Source organism: Carettochelys insculpta, chromosome 9 (genome assembly GCF_033958435.1).
Source record: "Carettochelys insculpta isolate YL-2023 chromosome 9, ASM3395843v1, whole genome shotgun sequence".
In the NCBI taxonomy this organism is placed as follows: domain Eukaryota; kingdom Metazoa; phylum Chordata; order Testudines; family Carettochelyidae; genus Carettochelys; species Carettochelys insculpta.
In genome coordinates this window covers 2,313,799-2,331,000 of record NC_134145.1, presented here as the reverse complement: position 1 = coordinate 2,331,000, position 17,202 = coordinate 2,313,799, and the positions used below count along the sequence as shown (strand labels likewise).

Sequence of the window (17,202 nt, the reverse complement as noted above, 5' to 3'; positions counted from 1 at the left end):
TCGGGTGACACGTGGGTCTTCCTGGCTGCAGTAGCCACAGGCGGGTGCCTCAGTTTCCCTGGGCACAGCATCAGGGCATGGCCTGGGCCGTGGGCTCTGGCACCCAGGCCAGGCGGCGACCCCCTACTGCGGAGCAGGGCAGGCGCAGGCCCCGCTCCCCCAGGCGGACAGTGCCAACAGCTGCTGTTCTGCACTGGTCCCGGCCCCTCGTACCCCCATTCTCACTGCCTGTGTCTAGGGCAGGGCTGGGACCCCGGCCCCCTGATAGATCGGCCCCATCCCAGCCCCCCTGCCAGACCACAGACCCTTCACCACCATCCCCCAGCTCTGTGCCCTGGTCACCCCCTCCCACAGTGGCGGGTGGCAAGAAGCTGTCCAGCACCCCCATCTCCCACAAAGCCTCCAGGTGGGCTCCCAGCCTCTCCCCAGAACAGGGCCCCTGCCGCATACTGGGGGCACCTCAGATTCCCCCAGCACTGCAGTGAGCCAGGTCTGGCGCTCCTGTGGGGACAGCCTAAACCCTGGAGGGCAAAACTCCTTCCTCGCGCCCCTCCCTCAGCACATGGCCACAAGCTGCCCCTGCCCCACCAGCAAGAGGGGCAGGGGGCTTGGCCAGCTGGCGCAGTCCCTGGGGGCAGAGGCAGGCCCTGAACAAGCCCTGTTAGACATGCAAGTTGCTCAGGCCCTGACCAGCGGGAGCCAGCCCCAGGCTGAGCCCAGCCTGCCCCACAGCCACCCTCTGCCCTGCCCCAGTGAAGTCCCTCCAGCTTTGAAACTTTATTAAATAGAAAAGTCTGGGCACTAGGAGCAAAGGCTGCAGACAGGCTCCGCTCCAAACAGGTCAAACATTCAAATGTACAAAACTCAGCAGTGCCCGGCCTGGGGATCCCCTCCAGCCCCCAGCACCAGAATAGGGCTAGGAGTAGGCCCTGCCCGGGGGCTCCGAACTGGCAAGTAGCAGGGAGGAGGGGCGGGGGGGTGCAGCTGGGGCAGAGGCCAAATGACACAAGGAGCCTACCCCTTCCCAGGGCACCAGGCATGCGGGCTCTTCCCCGGCCCGGGCTGGAATGTTGTGTTGTACAAGGGCCCCCGGCTGGCACGGCCCCAGGGGCAGCCTAGGAGGGTGGGGTCCAGGCTTCCACAGGCTCCAGCACCCCCGCCGCTCCTGGCCCAGCAGCCGCTTTGGTGTGACCACAGTAGGTGCTCGGGGAGGCTGCCGGGAAGGACCAGGCCAGCCAAGGACGCCCCCGTGTATGCAGCCAGGTGACAGGGCCTTTAAATGCCCCCCGAGTCACAGCACATCCACACACAGCCGCTGCATGCAGTGGGCAGCTTGGGAGCCCCTGGCAGGGGGAAACTGAGGCACAAAGAGGGGCAGGCACTTGCCAGAGGTCTGCACCAGGGGCAGAGTTGAGACAAGGACCCAACAGTCCTGGCCTGGGGTCTAAGCACCAGCTGACGCGGCCGAGGAAGACAGCAAGAGGGGCTGCATCTGTGCTCAGACCTCTGCACTGCTAGGAGCCTTCCTGGGCCAAGGGCACTGCCTCATGAGCACCCTGCTTCTGCTGCCCCCAAGCCCCGTGCAGAGCAGGCCCTGCCCCAGGCGGTGCATGAGCAGCTCCCTCCTAGGAGCGGGGGCCTGGTTGGCCAGGGCCGGCCACCGCCCTGCATCCTGCACTGGGCAGGCTTGGACAGGTGCCTGGGGCCTAGCCCCTGGGCAGGGCTAAGCACGCTGACGGCAGCTCCCACAGGGCGTAGCCATAGCCTCATGGCAGGCAGAGGAGGCTGAGCACGTCCTGGCTCGATCCTCCCCCTGGGCCAGACTCCTGTGCCCCCAGCCAGCCCAGGGCACAGAGCATCTCCTGCCAGCCTCACGCTCTGAGGCTGGGCGAGCCGGGGCAGGCACTAGCCCCGGGCCGGGCGTGGGGGCGGCTTGCCGATGTCCACCGTGATGTTCGTGTACAGGGGCCAGCGTGTCACCTCCACCAGCTGGTACTGCAGGGAGCTGATGCCGTCCCGTTTCATCGTGGCCTTGGTGTTCTGGATCTTGGTGAACCTGCCAGAGACGCGCAGTCAGCGGCTGGGCCAGGCTCTCCCCCGCAGGATAGCAGCAGTAGGGCTGTGGCCAGGGCAGCCCCCCTGGGCAGCAAACTGTAGCCCTGGGTAGCCCTTGGGCCTGCAGTCCCTGCCTGGCAGTGCCAGCCCAGGGTGAGGAGCAGCTAGCCCAGCCCGAGCACCATGGGTGCAAAGGGATCAGTTTCAGAGGGGAAGGGGGTATCTCCAAGGCACCACAGAGTCAGCTGAAAGAAGGGAACCCAGGAGTCTTGGCTCCCAGCATGGGGCCCAGGGTAAGTCAGGGCTGGTGCAGAGCAGCTCACCAGGGGGCACAGCTAATGCCCCAGGCCCCGCTCAAGCAGCCAGAGCGAGAGGATCTGGGGTGACTCCACAGCTAGGGGAGCTCTTCCAGGCAGGCTGTGCAGGCAGAGCCAAGCCACCATGCCCAGGTGGGGCTGGGCTCACCTCTGCGGGTTGGGCTCGTTGTGTTTGTCGCGCTCGTGTTTGATCATCCGATACCTCCCGATGCGGCTGTCGGGACGCGACACCTTCATGCCGTTCAGAGAGATCCTGGGGACGGAGGGAGGGGGTCTGGCATGAGGGGCGCCTAGCGGGGCCTGGCCTCGGCCCTCGGTGGCTAAGGAATGGGCCCCAGTGCCCCCCAGGCTGACCTGCTCCTCAGCTCCCCCAGCCTGATCCCCTCCCTGCGCCCGCTCCCAGGGCTCCTGCCACATGGCTGGGGCAGCGCCAAAGCAGGGCCAGTGCTGGACTCACTGCTGGGCCAGGGGATGGCAACCGCAGGGGGTTTTCCCTTGTGCAAGTGACCCCCGAGAACCTCACAAACAGAACAAGCCGCGTGCGCCAGGCCAAGGCCCCCCCAATTCCCCTTTCAATTAAGTTGCTGCCCTGGGCCCACTGCGGACCGGGAAGGCCCAGCCAGGCCAGCACTGTATGCAACTGACTCAGGGAAACCACTTGGCTGGGGTCAGCTCAGCGGCCGAGCACAGCCCGAGGGGAACTCGTCAGCCCCACCGGCCTGCTCAGCGCCGACCCTGCCCGTCACCGGCCCTCGGGAGCCAGCCCAGCCACGCCAGAGAGGAGCCCTGTCCCCCGACAGCCAGCCTGCCTGCCCTCCAGGCCCTCCACCCAATGCCAGCTGGCGCCGCCAGGGGGAGGGGCGCCCGCCCACCCACCGGTTAAAGATGTCGTCGTCCTCCCCGCCCCAGCCCCAGTACTCGTTGGGGAAGCCGTTGATCTTCAGGAACTGGGACCTGCTCAGGCCAGAGACGCCCCCGAAGTAGCCAGCGTAGGGCAGCCTGCAGGGACAAGCAGCAGCGGGTCAGCGGGGGCGCAAGAGGGGCCAGGCTGCCGGGCACTGAAGCAGCTGTGCCCAGCTCCCTCTCCCGTCATGGGCCTCTCCCTCCCCGCCTGTGCCGAGCCAACCCCAGGGCACCCCCAGGGCGGGCGGGTGCTCACTGGCCCGGCCCGGCCCGGCCCGGCAGTGCCTGCCTGAAGCTGAACTTGTCCATGGCGACGGCGAAGTGCCGCGGCTGCTCGTAGCAGCGGTACAGGTTGCGGTCGTCCATGGGGACCAGGTCCACGTCGCTGAAGATGAAGCAGTCGTAGTCGGCCTCGTCCCTCAGCGCCTCCAGGAAGCCGGCGTTGAGCAGCTTGGCCCGGTTGAAGGTGTCCTCACCGTACTGGGGGGGGGGGACATTAGCATCCAGAGGGCTGCTGCAGCGGGGCTCCTGGGCCAGCACCAGCTGTGCCCCCCACCTGCGCCTGCCCTGCCTGGCCTCCATCATGCCTCCCACCTGCCCCACCCCGCCTGGGGAGTAGCACAGCGCCCCGCCACCGACAGCTGCCAGCACAGCCCAGCAGCCACTCATGGGCTCTGCCAAGTCACTCGTGGGCAGCAGCCTGCAGGGCCCCGTCCCCAAGGCACAGGCAGAGGAGCTGTGGGTCAGGAGTGAGGGGCATCGGCCAGAGCCAACGTGCTGGTGGGTATCTGCACCAGGCCTGGCTCCAGCTGGGCAGCTGTGAGCTGGAGCCCATTCCACACAGGGCCCCGCAGGCTGGGGGCGAACGAGGCCACCTCACGCAGCCAGCGAGGAAGGGCCCTGAGCCAGCCACGGGCCGAGGAGCAGCTGTGCCTTTGCCCGGGCTCAGCCTGCTGCAGGGATGGGCCAGGGGTGCCCAGGGACTCCCCGCCAGGCTGGGCCCCACCTGGTTGATGATGTAGATGCTGTAGGCGACCTTCTGGCGGCGCAGGATGGGGTGCAGGTAGTGCAGCCAGTAGCGCAGATGGTGCTCGCGGTGCCGGAAGGGGATGAGGATGGCGACCTTCTGGCGGGGCTGGCAGTCGGGGGGTGCGTACTTCCCACCTGCCCGCACCTCGGGGTTCTCCCGCTGCACCCGCTCCATGCTCATGGGGGAGCTGAACTCAATCAGCAGGCGGCCAACTGCGGGGCAGGGAGCCGCTTACCAGCCAGCCCTGGCCCCGGGGGCGCAGTGGCTCTGCCGGCACCTTCAGCCCTGACTGCCCCCCAGGCCCAGGAGACCATCACCCGCCAGGGCTCCCACCCATGGGGCGCTCCCCACGGTCCCCAGCCACGTCGCAGGCCAAGCCCCAGGCCCTGGGGGATGTGTGGGGCCAGCTGGGGCCGAGCCAGAGGAGCCCCACACCCAGCCCAACCACATGCCACCTGGGTTAGCCTCAGTGTGTGCCCATGAGCCAGGATTGCAGCTTGGCCACCCTCTGGGCCCACAGGTGCGCAGCCAGCAGTGCTTCCCCCACGGGATGGGCACCCGGGGCAAGGAGCCCAGCCCAGCTCACCTAAGCCAGGGGGCACTTCCTGGCAGGGCGGCAGGGGCTGCTGGGTGCTGGAGTGGTTGGCACCGGGCTGGGGGCTGGGGCCCGGGGCCTCGGTGCCATGGGGCCGGGAGGCGTTCGGGGAGGGCTGGGCCAGCGCGGAGCTCCTGCTGTTGAAGCGGCTGAAGAAGGCCAGGTGCTGGGCGTAGACGTCGAAGTAGAGGATGACGATGATGACGAAGTGCAGCAGGCACAGCAGCAGCACAGCCTTGCAGACCCTCTCCAGGGTCACCCCCAGGAGCAGCCTGGTCATCTTCTGGGTGCTGGCGGGCGTGCATGTGCGCCAAGCTCTGGGGCCGCTCCGCCAAGGTGCCGCGCCTGCCCGGGGAAAGCAACAGTCAGGGCAAGGCTCCTGCAGGGCCCCAGCCTCCGCTGCGCTACGAAACACCCACTGCGGACAACCGTGCCTGGCGCCCCAGCGCTCGCTGCGCCCTCCCTGCTCTCCAGCCGCACGCCCCCCTGCAGAGGAGCGGCCGCACTCCGCGTTCAGGCCGGGGCACACGCAATGGCCAATTGCCTACAAGGTTAGGGCCAGGTGGTGTCACCCAGGGGCCAGGCTGGATCTTGCAGAACGCTTTTACCCAAAGAGAACAGTGGGACTCCCTCCGAAGGCACAATGAGGCCCCTGGGGTTTGTCCAGCTTTGATCTTCCGCCGGCCTTGGAAATTGCCTGTTACACCCTACGACAGACAGAGAAGTTTACTGGAGACCCAGGTCAGGACAAGATCATTCCTGACCAGAAGATTTCAACTGATACAAGCAGCTGTTCAGAGTAAGACCTAGCGAGAGCAGACTGAGCTGTGTGTGTTCTCTTTGGTTTGATTTGACAACACTTGGATCAGATTGTTCCTATCTACAACCATGTCAATTCAACTGTTTTACCTAATAAAAACTGTTTGGCTTATGATCAAGCCCAATGAAAATGGTTATTATGTGGGGAGGGACCATTGTGCAGTCTCCCTTTCACTGCTAAAGGGGGCTTACCCAATGAGCCCTCCATGAGCAAATCTTATGCACAAAGACTGATTTATGTGGGGGTTTAACCTCACTTAGGGGCTGATCTCCTGGGTGCTGCACGCTATAACTGCCTCCTCCCACAGCGGTGATTTCCCATTCCCAGCCAGCCCCAGGCCGACTCCCACGAAAGCCCCTGAGTAAGCCCAGCTTCAGAGGAGTTTGAGGACAAAATGGCCACAGGCAAATCAGAGCCCCTGCTTTGGAGGGGCTGCTGGGCCGTGAGCTGCCACTCGGACAAGAAGAGGGGCTCAGCTCTGGGGACGTGGCAGTGAACAGGAAGCCTGCTTGAGCCTGTTGCATGGGACTTTCCCACACCCCCAAGGGGAAACCCAGCGGCCACCCGCCCAGCTGTCGCCAGGAAGCCGTGGCAGCCCCTGGGGCCAGAGGGAGGTGAGTTCAGCCCTGGCGTGTGCAGGCCCCTGGCTCAGCAAGCCTCAGGCTGGTTCTGCCCAGCCTCCTCCCCGGCCCAGCCACAGCCAGCACTCTGCCAGGGCTCGCCCTGGCAGCAGAAGGGTGGGAGACTTGGCTCTACCCACGCCCCAGACTCCCAAGCCTCCAACAGCACAGCCTGCTGGTGCCCTGGCCCTACGTGTCCCTCCAGCAATGGGCACGAGCCCTCCGCTCGCCTCCCTGCATGGCTCTGCCTGCACGGGGGGGGGGCTCCCGCCCCCAGCTCCCTGCAGGAGCACCCACAGGCCAGGGCCCACACTGGCTTCATTTCACCGCCAACGGGGAGCCAGCTGCCTCCCCCACCCCCACTCCCACCCAGCTGAGACCTGCTGCTGTGTGGGCTGTGCCAGGGGCATGGCTCACCGCCAGCTGCCACCTCCTCCTGCCCACGCTGGGGCTGAGCTCACCTCCCTCCAGCCCCAGGGGCTGCCACGGCCTCCTGGCGACAGCCCGGTTTCCCCTTCCGGGGTGTGGGAAAGTCCCACGCAACAGGCTCAAGCAGCCTTCCTGTTCACGGCCATGTCCCCAGGGCTGAGCCCCTCTTCTCGTGTAAGTGGCAGCTTACGGCCCTCGGCTCAGCAGCCAAGGCCTGCTCCACCCCAGAGCTTGCTGCATTTCTCACAGCCCGTCCTCCCCTGGCTCTGCACGACTGCCCAGGCCTGGCTGCTCCCACCGACATGCTCTGTGGCGAGTCCCCCAGAGGCTAACTGGTGCCCTGGCGCAGGAAGGAGCCACGTTCCCTCAGCCCCGCACACACAGACAGGGCCGGGGTGCTGGAGAGCAGCACGTGCAGGCTGCAGCCGAGGGCGGAGATGGGGCCCTCTGGGTCACTCCCAGCCCTGCCCACAGCCAGAGGGCAGACAGGCCAGGTCCCTGCCCGGGGCTCTTCTCACAGCACAGAATGGGGGAGTCGGCACAGATCAGCTGCATTCCCGGGGTCCCCGGCACGTGGCGCTAATCCCACCAGCACACACCAACTTCAGCACCCACAAGTGCCCGGCCGCAGCCCCCCCACAGCCAGCCGCACACCACGCCCCTAGAACTCAGCACCAGCTTCTCCCCCTCCACACCCCCGCGGCGAGTCCCCCTCAGCTGAGGGCAGTACAGGGCCTAGGGCTCGAGTGGACTCCATGCAGGCTGGGGACAGACCTGCGCCGGCTCATAGCTGGGACCTGCAGAAGGCAGCTTGCCATGCACGCCGGTCGTGCCACAGCAGCTCTGCGGCCTGCCCTGGCATAATGCCCGAGATGGAGCCACAGACCTGCGGCACTTGGAGCCTCCCCCGAACCCTCCCTCGGCCCCCGGGGGCAGGGCGTTAGGAGCCGTGGGTGTGGGAGGCACAGGGCATGAAGAGGAGAAGATGAAAAGGGGAGCTCGGGGGCAATGGGCACACCAGGCCCCCACATGGGGGGTGGGGAGGGACCCACACCTTCCTTTCCAAAGGGCTTTGCTGGTCCTGGGGCCCATGGGAGCCTTGGCCTGCCTGGCCAGGGATCCCATCAGCCCTGGCTGAGAGTTAGCCAGGCTAGGGACGGGTGGCACTGCCATACACAGCCGGAGGTGGCCCAGACGCTCTGCCCCACGCTGACAAGACGGAGGTGCCAGCAAGGACTAAAAGCACAGGCCATACCTGCGGGGGGGGGGGGGGGGGGGAAGACACCGATCCTGGGGGGAAGGACAATCACCTGGACACAAGCTCCCAGGACAGTGCTAGCCCAAACGGCTAAGCCACCCCAGCCTCTGCGGTAGGAGCACAGAGGCTCTCGCACCTGCCAGGCCCCGAGCAACTGCTGCTGGGAGCCTGCGCACCATGCTGGGGCCGGAACGCAGGAAGGTGCAGGTGACGTGGGGGGTCGGAACGCTGCCCCCAGGGCCTGACCTGGAGCAGGGTTAAGGACACCCTCGCTAACCCTTCCGGGGCCGGGCTAGAGAAGCCATCTCCGGCTGCTGTCCAGCCCAGCCCAGCCCAGCCCAGCAGTTTCGCCAAGGCTCCAGGGCTGGTGCCCCTAAGGCTGCAGCTTCAATCCCTCCTGCCAGCCACCCGGGGCCGTTGGCCTGACACACACAACAGCTCTGCGCTAAGCGTTGCTCGGCTGGTCGCACCAGCTGCCCACTGCGGAGCCCGCAGGCGGGAAGCACAGCCGCTTCGCTTCGCCCCGCCCCGCCCCGCTCCCTGACAGGTAGCCTTGGAAAGAGGCAGCCCAGGGGCCATGGGGCAGGAGGTGAGGAACCCTGGGAAGCAGAAAGGCAGGGGAAGGGTTTCTGGTGGTGGCAGCAGCAGGGGCCTGGCCAGGTGGCCTGCAGCACATTTCTCTCCCCTGGGTAAACATGTTGCTCACTCAGTCAGTGAGGTCTGGGGCGGGCGGGCGTGATTTGAGCAGTCCATAAATGGAGTTTGTGGCGGCTGAGCAGAGCCAAGCCAGTCACTACAGCCGAAGAACTGCTGGGGTCAGGTCAGCAGCCCCCAGTTCTCAGACACTGCCCAAGGCAGGGCTCTGCCGCTGCCAACTGAAGCTTCTGGATAGGCCAATAACCCAAATCCCCAGCGAACGCAGGGGCCCGCAGCCACTGCCAGAACACGCGCGTGTCGGGGAGCAAAAACAGGGGCCTGGCTGCTCCCGCCTCACAGCAAACCTCCCAGCTTTGGGCCGCACTGCTCCGGCATGGCTGGGTGCACCTGCCTGTGCCCAGTACGCACCCCACCCCTCTGAGCTGCACATGGGGGGCAGGCATGCCCCTGTGTGCCCGTACACGCCCCAGGACCTGAGCTGCCAAGGGCAGGTAGACACACCTGCGGTGCCTGGTACATGCCCCAGGTTTCTAGCTGCAGAGGGGCACACCCATGGGTGCCCAGTACACACGCCAGGCTTTGGGCAGCGGATGAGGGGTGGGCGCACCCATGGGTGCTCGGGGCACACGCCAGGCTTTGGGCAGCGGATGAGGGGTGGGCGCACCCATGGGTGCCCGGGGCACACGCCAGGCTTTGGGCAGCGGATGAGGGATGGGCGCACCCATGGGTGCCCGGGGCACACGCCAGGCTTTGGGCAGCGGATGAGGGATGGGCGCACCCATGGGTGCTCGGGGCACACGCCAGGCTTTGGGCAGCGGATGAGGGATGGGCGCACCCATGGGTGCCCGGGGCACACGCCAGGCTTTGGGCAGCGGATGAGGATGGGCGCACCCATGGGTGCCCGGGGCACACGCCAGGCTTTGGGCAGCGGATGAGGGATGGGCGCACCCATGGGTGCCCGGGGCACACGCCAGGCTTTGGGCAGCGGATGAGGATGGGCGCACCCATGGGTGCCCGGGGCACACGCCAGGCTTTGGGCAGCGGATGAGGGATGGGCGCACCCATGGGTGCTCGGGGCACACGCCAGGCTTTGGGCAGCGGATGAGGGATGGGCGCACCCATGGGTGCCCGGGGCACACGCCAGGCTTTGGGCAGCGGATGAGGGATGGGCGCACCCATGGGTGCCCGGGGCACACGCCAGGCTTTGGGCAGCGGATGAGGATGGGCGCACCCATGGGTGCCCGGGGCACACGCCAGGCTTTGGGCAGCGGATGAGGATGGGCGCACCCATGGGTGCCCGGGGCACACGCCAGGCTTTGAGCAGCGGATGAGGGGTGGGCGCACCCATGGGTGCCCGGGGCACACGCCAGGCTTTGGGCAGCGGATAAGGGATGGGCGCACCCATGGGTGCTCGGTACCTGCCCATGGCTGAATCCACAGCCCTGCTGAACGCGCTGCCCGTCTCGGGGCGCTCGGAGCAGCCCGCGGGCCAGGCCGTGCCCGGCCCTGGGGAGCTCGGCCCGGTCCGGTCCGGTCCGGCCCGGCGCGCCAAGGGGAGCGGTACCGGAGCTGGGTCCAGCCTGCCGCTGGGTGGATCCGGCGCCGGAAACCAGGCCCAGGCGCCGGGAGGGGAGCGCGGCCCAGCGGGGCTTTGTTCTCCGGCGAGCTCCGCAGGGGGCCCCGGCCCGGCCCGGCCCAGCCCAGCCCCCCGCTCCAGCACCGCCCGGCCCGGCCCCCGCGAAGGGCCCCCCGATCCCGCCAGGCCCCCGGAGGCCAGGAGCCATTTCGAGGGGGCCGGGCCGGGCCGGGCCGGGCCGCACTCACCGCTGCGGGGGTCGGGGCCGGGCGGCTCCGGGGACGGGCTGCGGCTCCCCCGGCCCGGCCCGCTCGGCCTCAGCTCCTCCGCCGGCCCCGCAGCCCGGCCCCGTCAGCAGCGGCAGCGCCCGCTCCGGGCCGCGGGGCGCCCATCTCGGGCCGCGGGGCCTCGCTCCCTCCGCAGCGACCGCCCGCCCCGCCCCGCCCCGCCCTCTCCCGCAGGCCCCGCCCCACCAGGAAGCCACGCCCTCTCCGCCCCGGCGCCCGCCCCGCAGGCCACGCCCTCTCCGCCCCCAGGGCCCATCCCATCCCCGCCCCTCCGCCCCGCCCCCACCCACAGACCCCGCCCTCTCTGCTCCAACGGTCTTACCCCGCGCCCACAGGCCCAACCCCAATCACAGGCCCCCCTCCTCCTCCACCCCAACGGGAAGGCATGTCGTTCCACAGACCCCGCCCCCTGCGCAGACCCCGCCCTCTCCCCCACAGACCCCGCCCTCTCCCCACCAATAGCCGTGCCCCCCCACAGACCCCGCCCTCTCCCCCAGACCCCGCCCTCTCCCCCAGACCCCGCCCCATGCACAGACCCCACCCTCTCCCCATCAATAGCCGTGCCCCCCCACAGACCCCGCCCCTCCACCCACAGACCCCGCCCCATGCACAGACCCCGCCCCATGCACAGACCCCACCCTCTCCCCATCAATAGCCGTGCCCCCCCACAGACCCCGACCTTCCACCCACAGACCCCGCCCCATGCACAGACCCCGCCCTCTCCCCACCAATAGCTCTTCCACCCCACAGACCCCACCCTCTCCCCCAGACCCTGCCCTCTCCCCCACAGACCCCGCCCTCTCCCCACCAATAGCTCTTCCACCCCACAGACCCCGCCCTCTCCCCAGACCCTGCCCCATGCACAGACCCTGCCCTTCCACCCACAGACCCCACCCTCTCCCCACCAATAGCCGTGCCCCCCCACAGACCCCGCCCTTCCACCCACAGACCCCCACCCCATGCCCAGACCCCGCCCTCTCCCCCAGACCCCACCCCATGCACAGACCCCGCCCTCTCCCCACCAATAGCTCTTCCACCCCACAGACCCTGCCCTCTCCCCCAGACCCTGCCCCATGCACAGACCCCGCCCTTCCACCCACAGACCCCGCCCTCTCGCCCATCAATAGCCGTGCCCCCCACAGACCCCGCCCTTCCACCCGCAGACCCCACCCTCTCCCTATCAATAGCCGTGCCCCCCACAGACCCCGCCCTTCCACCCACAGACCCCGCCCTCTCCCCATCAATAGCCGTGCCCCCCACAGACCACGCCCTTCCATCCGCAGACCCCGCCTTCTCCCCATCAATAGCCATGCCCCCCACAGACCCTGCGTTCTCCCCCCATCAATAGCCATACCCCCCCCACAGACCCCACCCTTCCACCCACAGACCCCACCCCATGCACAGACCCCACCCTCTCCCCCACAGACCCCGCCATCTCCCCATCAATAGCCGTGCCCCCCCCACAGACCCTGCCCTTCCACCCGCAGACCCCACCCCATGCACAGACCCCGCCCTCTCCCCATCAATAGCCATGCCCCCCCAGACCCCGCCCTTCCACCCACAGACCCCACCCCATGCACAGACCCCGCCCTCTCCCCATCAATAGCCATGCCCCCCCACAGACTGCGCCCTCTCGCCCATCAATAGCCGTGCCCCCCACAGACCCCACCCTTCCACCCACAGACCCCGCCTTCTCCCCATCAATAGCTGTGCCCCCCACAGACCCCACCCTTCCACCCACAGACCGCGCCCTCTCCCCCATCAATAGCCGTGCCCCCCCACAGACCCCACCCTTCCACCCGCAGACCGCGCCTTCTCCCCATCAATAGCCGTGCCCCTCCATAGGCTCCCCCTCTATTTATAGGCCACAGTCTTTCCTTCCCCAAGGACTATGCATAGGCTCTGCCCCTACCCATAGGCCACTCCCTCTCTGCCCCACACTATTAGCTAGGCCCCATCTATAGGCTCTCCCTCTCCCTCCACAGCCACACTTGTTCCCCCCAGTGACCAGCCTCACCCCTCCATTCATAGGCCACACCCTCTGCCCCCAACGACTGGTGTCCCCCCACCCACAGGCCACACCCATGACTGGTCCCATCCCTAGGCCCTGCCTCCTGCTCCGACCACACCCTCACTTGTCTCCGCCCAGGCCCAAGGGACCCCCCAGGTCTGCTTTTCTGGGGCCAGGACCCTGGGGCTCCAGCTCCAGTGGGCAGGGGCAAGGCACCAGGGCCGGCTGGGGGGAGGGGGGCCCAGGGGGCTGGTGGGGTGAGCACCAGTGGGTGAGGGTGGGGCAGAGGGCCGTGCCCTGGGCACCAACCCCAAGGTAGATAATAGAGAAGAGGCATTAGAAACACTCGCGTACGATGCCAAGTCTGCAATGTGTGAGGGTCCCTGCCCTGGGGGGGTGACCCCATGGCTCCCCCTCTTTTGGAACAGGCGCTCAGGCGGCACTCAGCTTTGGAGACCCTGTTCCCCGCTGTGGTGTTAGGGCCACTGCCGGCCAGGACCAGGCTGCTCCCTGGAGGCCAGAGGGCTGGGATAGTGCAGGGGCCAGTGTGAACCTGAAAAAGGCCTCTCTCCACAAACTGAATTGCAGCTGAGAAGGCTCCCGTTGCAGGGACGCTGGTCACCTCACACCCTCCCTGGTAGGGTTGCTACACCCCCAGCAACGAGCCAGGCTGAGCTCTAGGGCAGCTCAGACGGCTCTCTCCCCCCCACAGGCTGGCCAGTCCAAGACACTGCCGCAACCACCGTCTCGCTACAAAAACATGGTTGTCTGGGTGCAAACGACCCTGACCTAAGGTCGCTGTGTGCTGGGCAGCACCCAACGGTAACAGGCAGATGGGCTTTCACGGGGCCACTTTCCTAAGGCTGAGAACAATCGTGTGCCCTGGTGACCGGGAAAATAAACATCAACACACCCCCTGAAGGTGAGGAACCACTCCAGGGTGCAGCATTGAACACCCCAAAAACTAGTTCCACAATCACGCAGGACGTCTTCTTGGGTTAAAAGAGGGAGGGGAAAGCAGCCCCTGCCCGCTCTCTCCCCAGCCCAGACAGGCCCGCGAACGGAGACGTGAGATGTTGGTAGGCGGGAGCAGAAACAGGAAGGCAAGGGATGCAGACAGCTGATCTGAAAGCTAACAGTGCAAGTGAAGAATACGGCCCAGGGGAAAGGGCCAGGAGGAATCCTTGAAATAGATCAGGAACAAGCCAAAACCTACCAATGGGTCATGGCCAACATAGAAGTAGGGTGGTCAAATTGCTAATTACAGAAGTACACAACAAATATTTATCTTAATGTAGTTGAAAACAGACAGGAGGATGTGAACACATCTAAGTGTGACAGTGAAACACTCTAATCCCGCAGGACATTAGACAACAAGTATTAACATATTAGCTTTCAGCCAAGGATATGAAAATACTTGGCTGAGGAGCTCTCACAATCATGCACATTGTTTCAAACGAGGAAAAGCCAGCATTGTGCTACAACTGAAAGAGAGGAACTGGGGGGACCCAGGAAACTGGACTCCAGTGAATCTTATGTCAATTTCAGACAAAATTAGGCCAGGACTGCTACTGTGCTGGAAGGAAGAAAGAAGCTGAGGCTGGGAATACGATGAATTTAAGCTATGGCAAGGGAGCGCAAGGTCAGAGCTTAGAAACAGGCTGGGTAACTCTCTGGGGAGCTGCCCTGTGGGACAGACATCCAAGGAAGGGTGAGAAGCCCCACCACTGGAGGGTTTTAGACTAGGCTGGACAAACCCCTGTGGTTGCTGGTCTAGGTATGTGGCCCTACCTCAGTACCCAGGGCTGGGCTAGCTGAGTCCTTGAGGTCCCTTGCAGCCCCCTAGCTCTGACTGTAACGGGCTTTCTCTTGCACCACCTCGGGATCGTTGGCCGAGCTCATGGGTTCAGACGTGGAGATAACTCTGCTGACGCAAGGGAGTTAAACAGCCACGAGCCCTCCCACCTCCCGCACCGTGTTCGGCTGGAAAGACACTGTCCCACAGCAAACACTGAAGCCCGGGGTTAAAAGATGCTTCCTGGAGGGCTCAGGAAAAGTAGGTGCAGCTGGGCCGGGCCCTGCTTGGCCAGCCAGGTTCTCACCCCGCCAGTCGGTGCCTTGGCGGGGAGCAGGCCGAGGCTGTCGCCATCGGGGCGACAATCCGCCAGTGACACACTCTGGCTAGTGGGGCGTGGCGGAGAGGCTGGGGTGCTGTGCAGAGCAGGCAGCCATGCTGCCTTGGTGGGCACCACACTGTCCTAGTTTGAAGCCAGAAGGAGCCTTCGAACACCCACCCTGGGCCCCCGGCCAGCACTGCCCGAGAGCACGGGCAGGAGTCTTTGCCTGCTGTTCGATGAGAGCACACACCCACGAGGCCACCCAGCTGGATTTGAACTCACAAGAGCTGGGGCCTCCAGCCCTGCACGGGACTTGGGGTTCAGCCCCTCTGCTCTGGGGCCAGTCATTCACAGAAAAGCTGGCCAAGCTCCCGAAGTCCCCAGGGGACCTAAGCCCCAAGCAGGCTGCGTAGGGATCTCACAAACCTGGGTGACTGGGCAGCCAACAGCAAAGCGTTGCAGATTATCCAAAAATAATCCCAGCTACAAATCTAGATGCCAGGGTCTAAATCAGCCGACGCTAATCCTGAAAGATCTTATCGCTGTTGGGGAAAGTTCTCTGAAACCATCCGCTCAGCGCGCAGCAGGGGAGAAAAGAGGAACAATGCCAGGCTCCATAAGGCAAGGGAGGGACCATAAGGCAGAACCATTGCAGCCACCCTGGTCTGTTGTCAGAAAACGGGCCTGGGCTTTCTGACCATTGGGCTGGCACAGCCAGGGGCCCACCAGAGACAGAGTCTTGTTCCTAGCTGCAGGTCAGGCTTGCACGCAGGAATTTCTGTATGCGCGCGCACGTGTGCAGGTGCGCTGCCATTTTTTAAATATGAAGGAGTTTAAAACAGTGGTGCAATGAGTGTGCATAAGAGAGATCAATGAACAATTTGAGTGGAAACAGTGAGTGGTAAAAGGATGCTGTAACACACTACAAATGCACACAGCAACACACCCTTTAGAGCCATTACCTTCTGGGAGCTTGCTGGACCAGAGTAAGTGGAAAAACAACTCCCTTCCCTCTTGTTACAGCCAAGGGCGTCCTAGGAAGTGCAGTCCCTTCCCTGCTCCAGGGCCAGTTTTCTAGGCAGGAAGCTGGCCAAGGGGCTACAGGTCCCAGGATGCCTTGGGTCCCCCTCCACCCCCATGCCCTGCAGCTCCCCCAGCACAGCAGCAGCAGCAGCAGGGAGAGAAACCAGACATGGGAGGGACATTTGCACCCACCTGTGTAAGGGCCTGGGTGGCATTTGATTGAAGTCTGAACTCGAAGATCATGGTTGCAGCCGCTGTTCTCTATCTGCAAACAACCCTGTGCTGCTGTGTCCAGTGAGAGGTCATGGGAAAAACGATGCTTTGCTGGTTCCGACTGTGCCCACGTGCATGGATCATCTTCACTCGATTTGCTGTGTGCTCAAACCTTGCAAAGCTCCCAGCCCGCCCGTCTGGGGCTAGTCGCATTGATTGGCTCCCCGAGAAACAGAGCCTGGAAGACACCCATCGGCACAGGATGGGCTTCCCTGCAAACGCTCCAAGTGGAACGTGGGTCCCACCTGCCCCTGCTAAGAACCCCATCCTGCGGGGACGGTGACAAACGCCACATTTTGCTGCGCTTTTCCACAGCAAGACCAATGGGATTCCCGCCATGGGGCGAAGGTAAAAAAGGCCTTAGGAACACCTCCATTTCTCCTCTTCCTGCTACTGCTTCCCCACGGCTCCAGCCAAGGGAGCGCTCTGACCCAGGGACCCAGGCCCTGCAGCGACTAGGAAGTAACCAGAGACTTGACATCAGCCACCTCTGTGTGCTGCTCCTGAGAACCCTGCACCCCAAACTTCGCATTTACTGGCTTCATGTGATGTCTTCAACCCCCGTTCAGCCCACACACTTCCTGTTTCTGAACAGTCCTTTAGATGGGAGATGCCAAGGGCCTGGCCCTGGTGCGATTCTGGACGAGGTCTGAGTCATAAGTGACCTGGGGAGTTGCTGGTCCTTTGGCATCAGAAGAACCTTTTACCTTGCTGAGGCTGGTTTTCCCAACTTGCCACTGGGCACAGCGACGCAGAGGAACTGGCCAGTCAGAGGGACTTGTTTGTGCGGCTGGCTCTGAGCCAGCACGGGGACCAGTTCTTTGGGCTGGGCTGGTGCCTGGTAAGCAGGGGTCCCTCCCTGTGGGCAATGTGACACCCCTTTTCTCAGCAGTGCCCCCAAGGCAGGCCTGGGAACAGATCTCCTTCCCTGGCCCATACGCCTTACCAGCACAATAACCCGTGGTGCAGACCTGTGTTGGCTGGAGGCTCGAGGTAGCAGACACCTGTGGCAGAGCAAGAGACTGCTCCCTGGGGCGGCAGCAGCAGCTGGGACGTGGCTTTGGGGAGCGCTCCTGGGCCAGGGATTAAAAATAAACCAGCTTCACTCCCTTCCTGGGGGGCAGTTAGCCCAGCAGCACAATTCTCCCCCTTGGCAGTGGCAGCAATGGCCAAGGCCTGGCAGCTGAGAGCAAGATGAGGCCCCCCACAGTGCCTCAGGGCAGTCAGCCTG

The 17,202-nt window shown here is 65.0% G+C and overlaps 1 protein-coding gene across 1 annotated transcript; it reads right to left on the bottom strand.

Moving 5' to 3' along the window:
- Positions 1-762: 762 nt before the first annotated feature.
- On the bottom strand, positions 763-10,696 carry B4GALT2 (beta-1,4-galactosyltransferase 2). Its single transcript, XM_075003123.1, has 7 exons — positions 10,509-10,696; positions 4,892-5,245; positions 4,282-4,517; positions 3,565-3,755; positions 3,249-3,371; positions 2,521-2,625; positions 763-2,056 (listed from the first exon to the last, which is right to left on the bottom strand). Exons 2-7 carry the CDS (start codon positions 5,178-5,180, stop codon positions 1,906-1,908), a joined length of 1,095 nt encoding a protein of 364 aa, XP_074859224.1. The 5' UTR covers positions 5,181-5,245; positions 10,509-10,696; the 3' UTR covers positions 763-1,905.
- Positions 10,697-17,202: the final 6,506 nt, after the last annotated feature.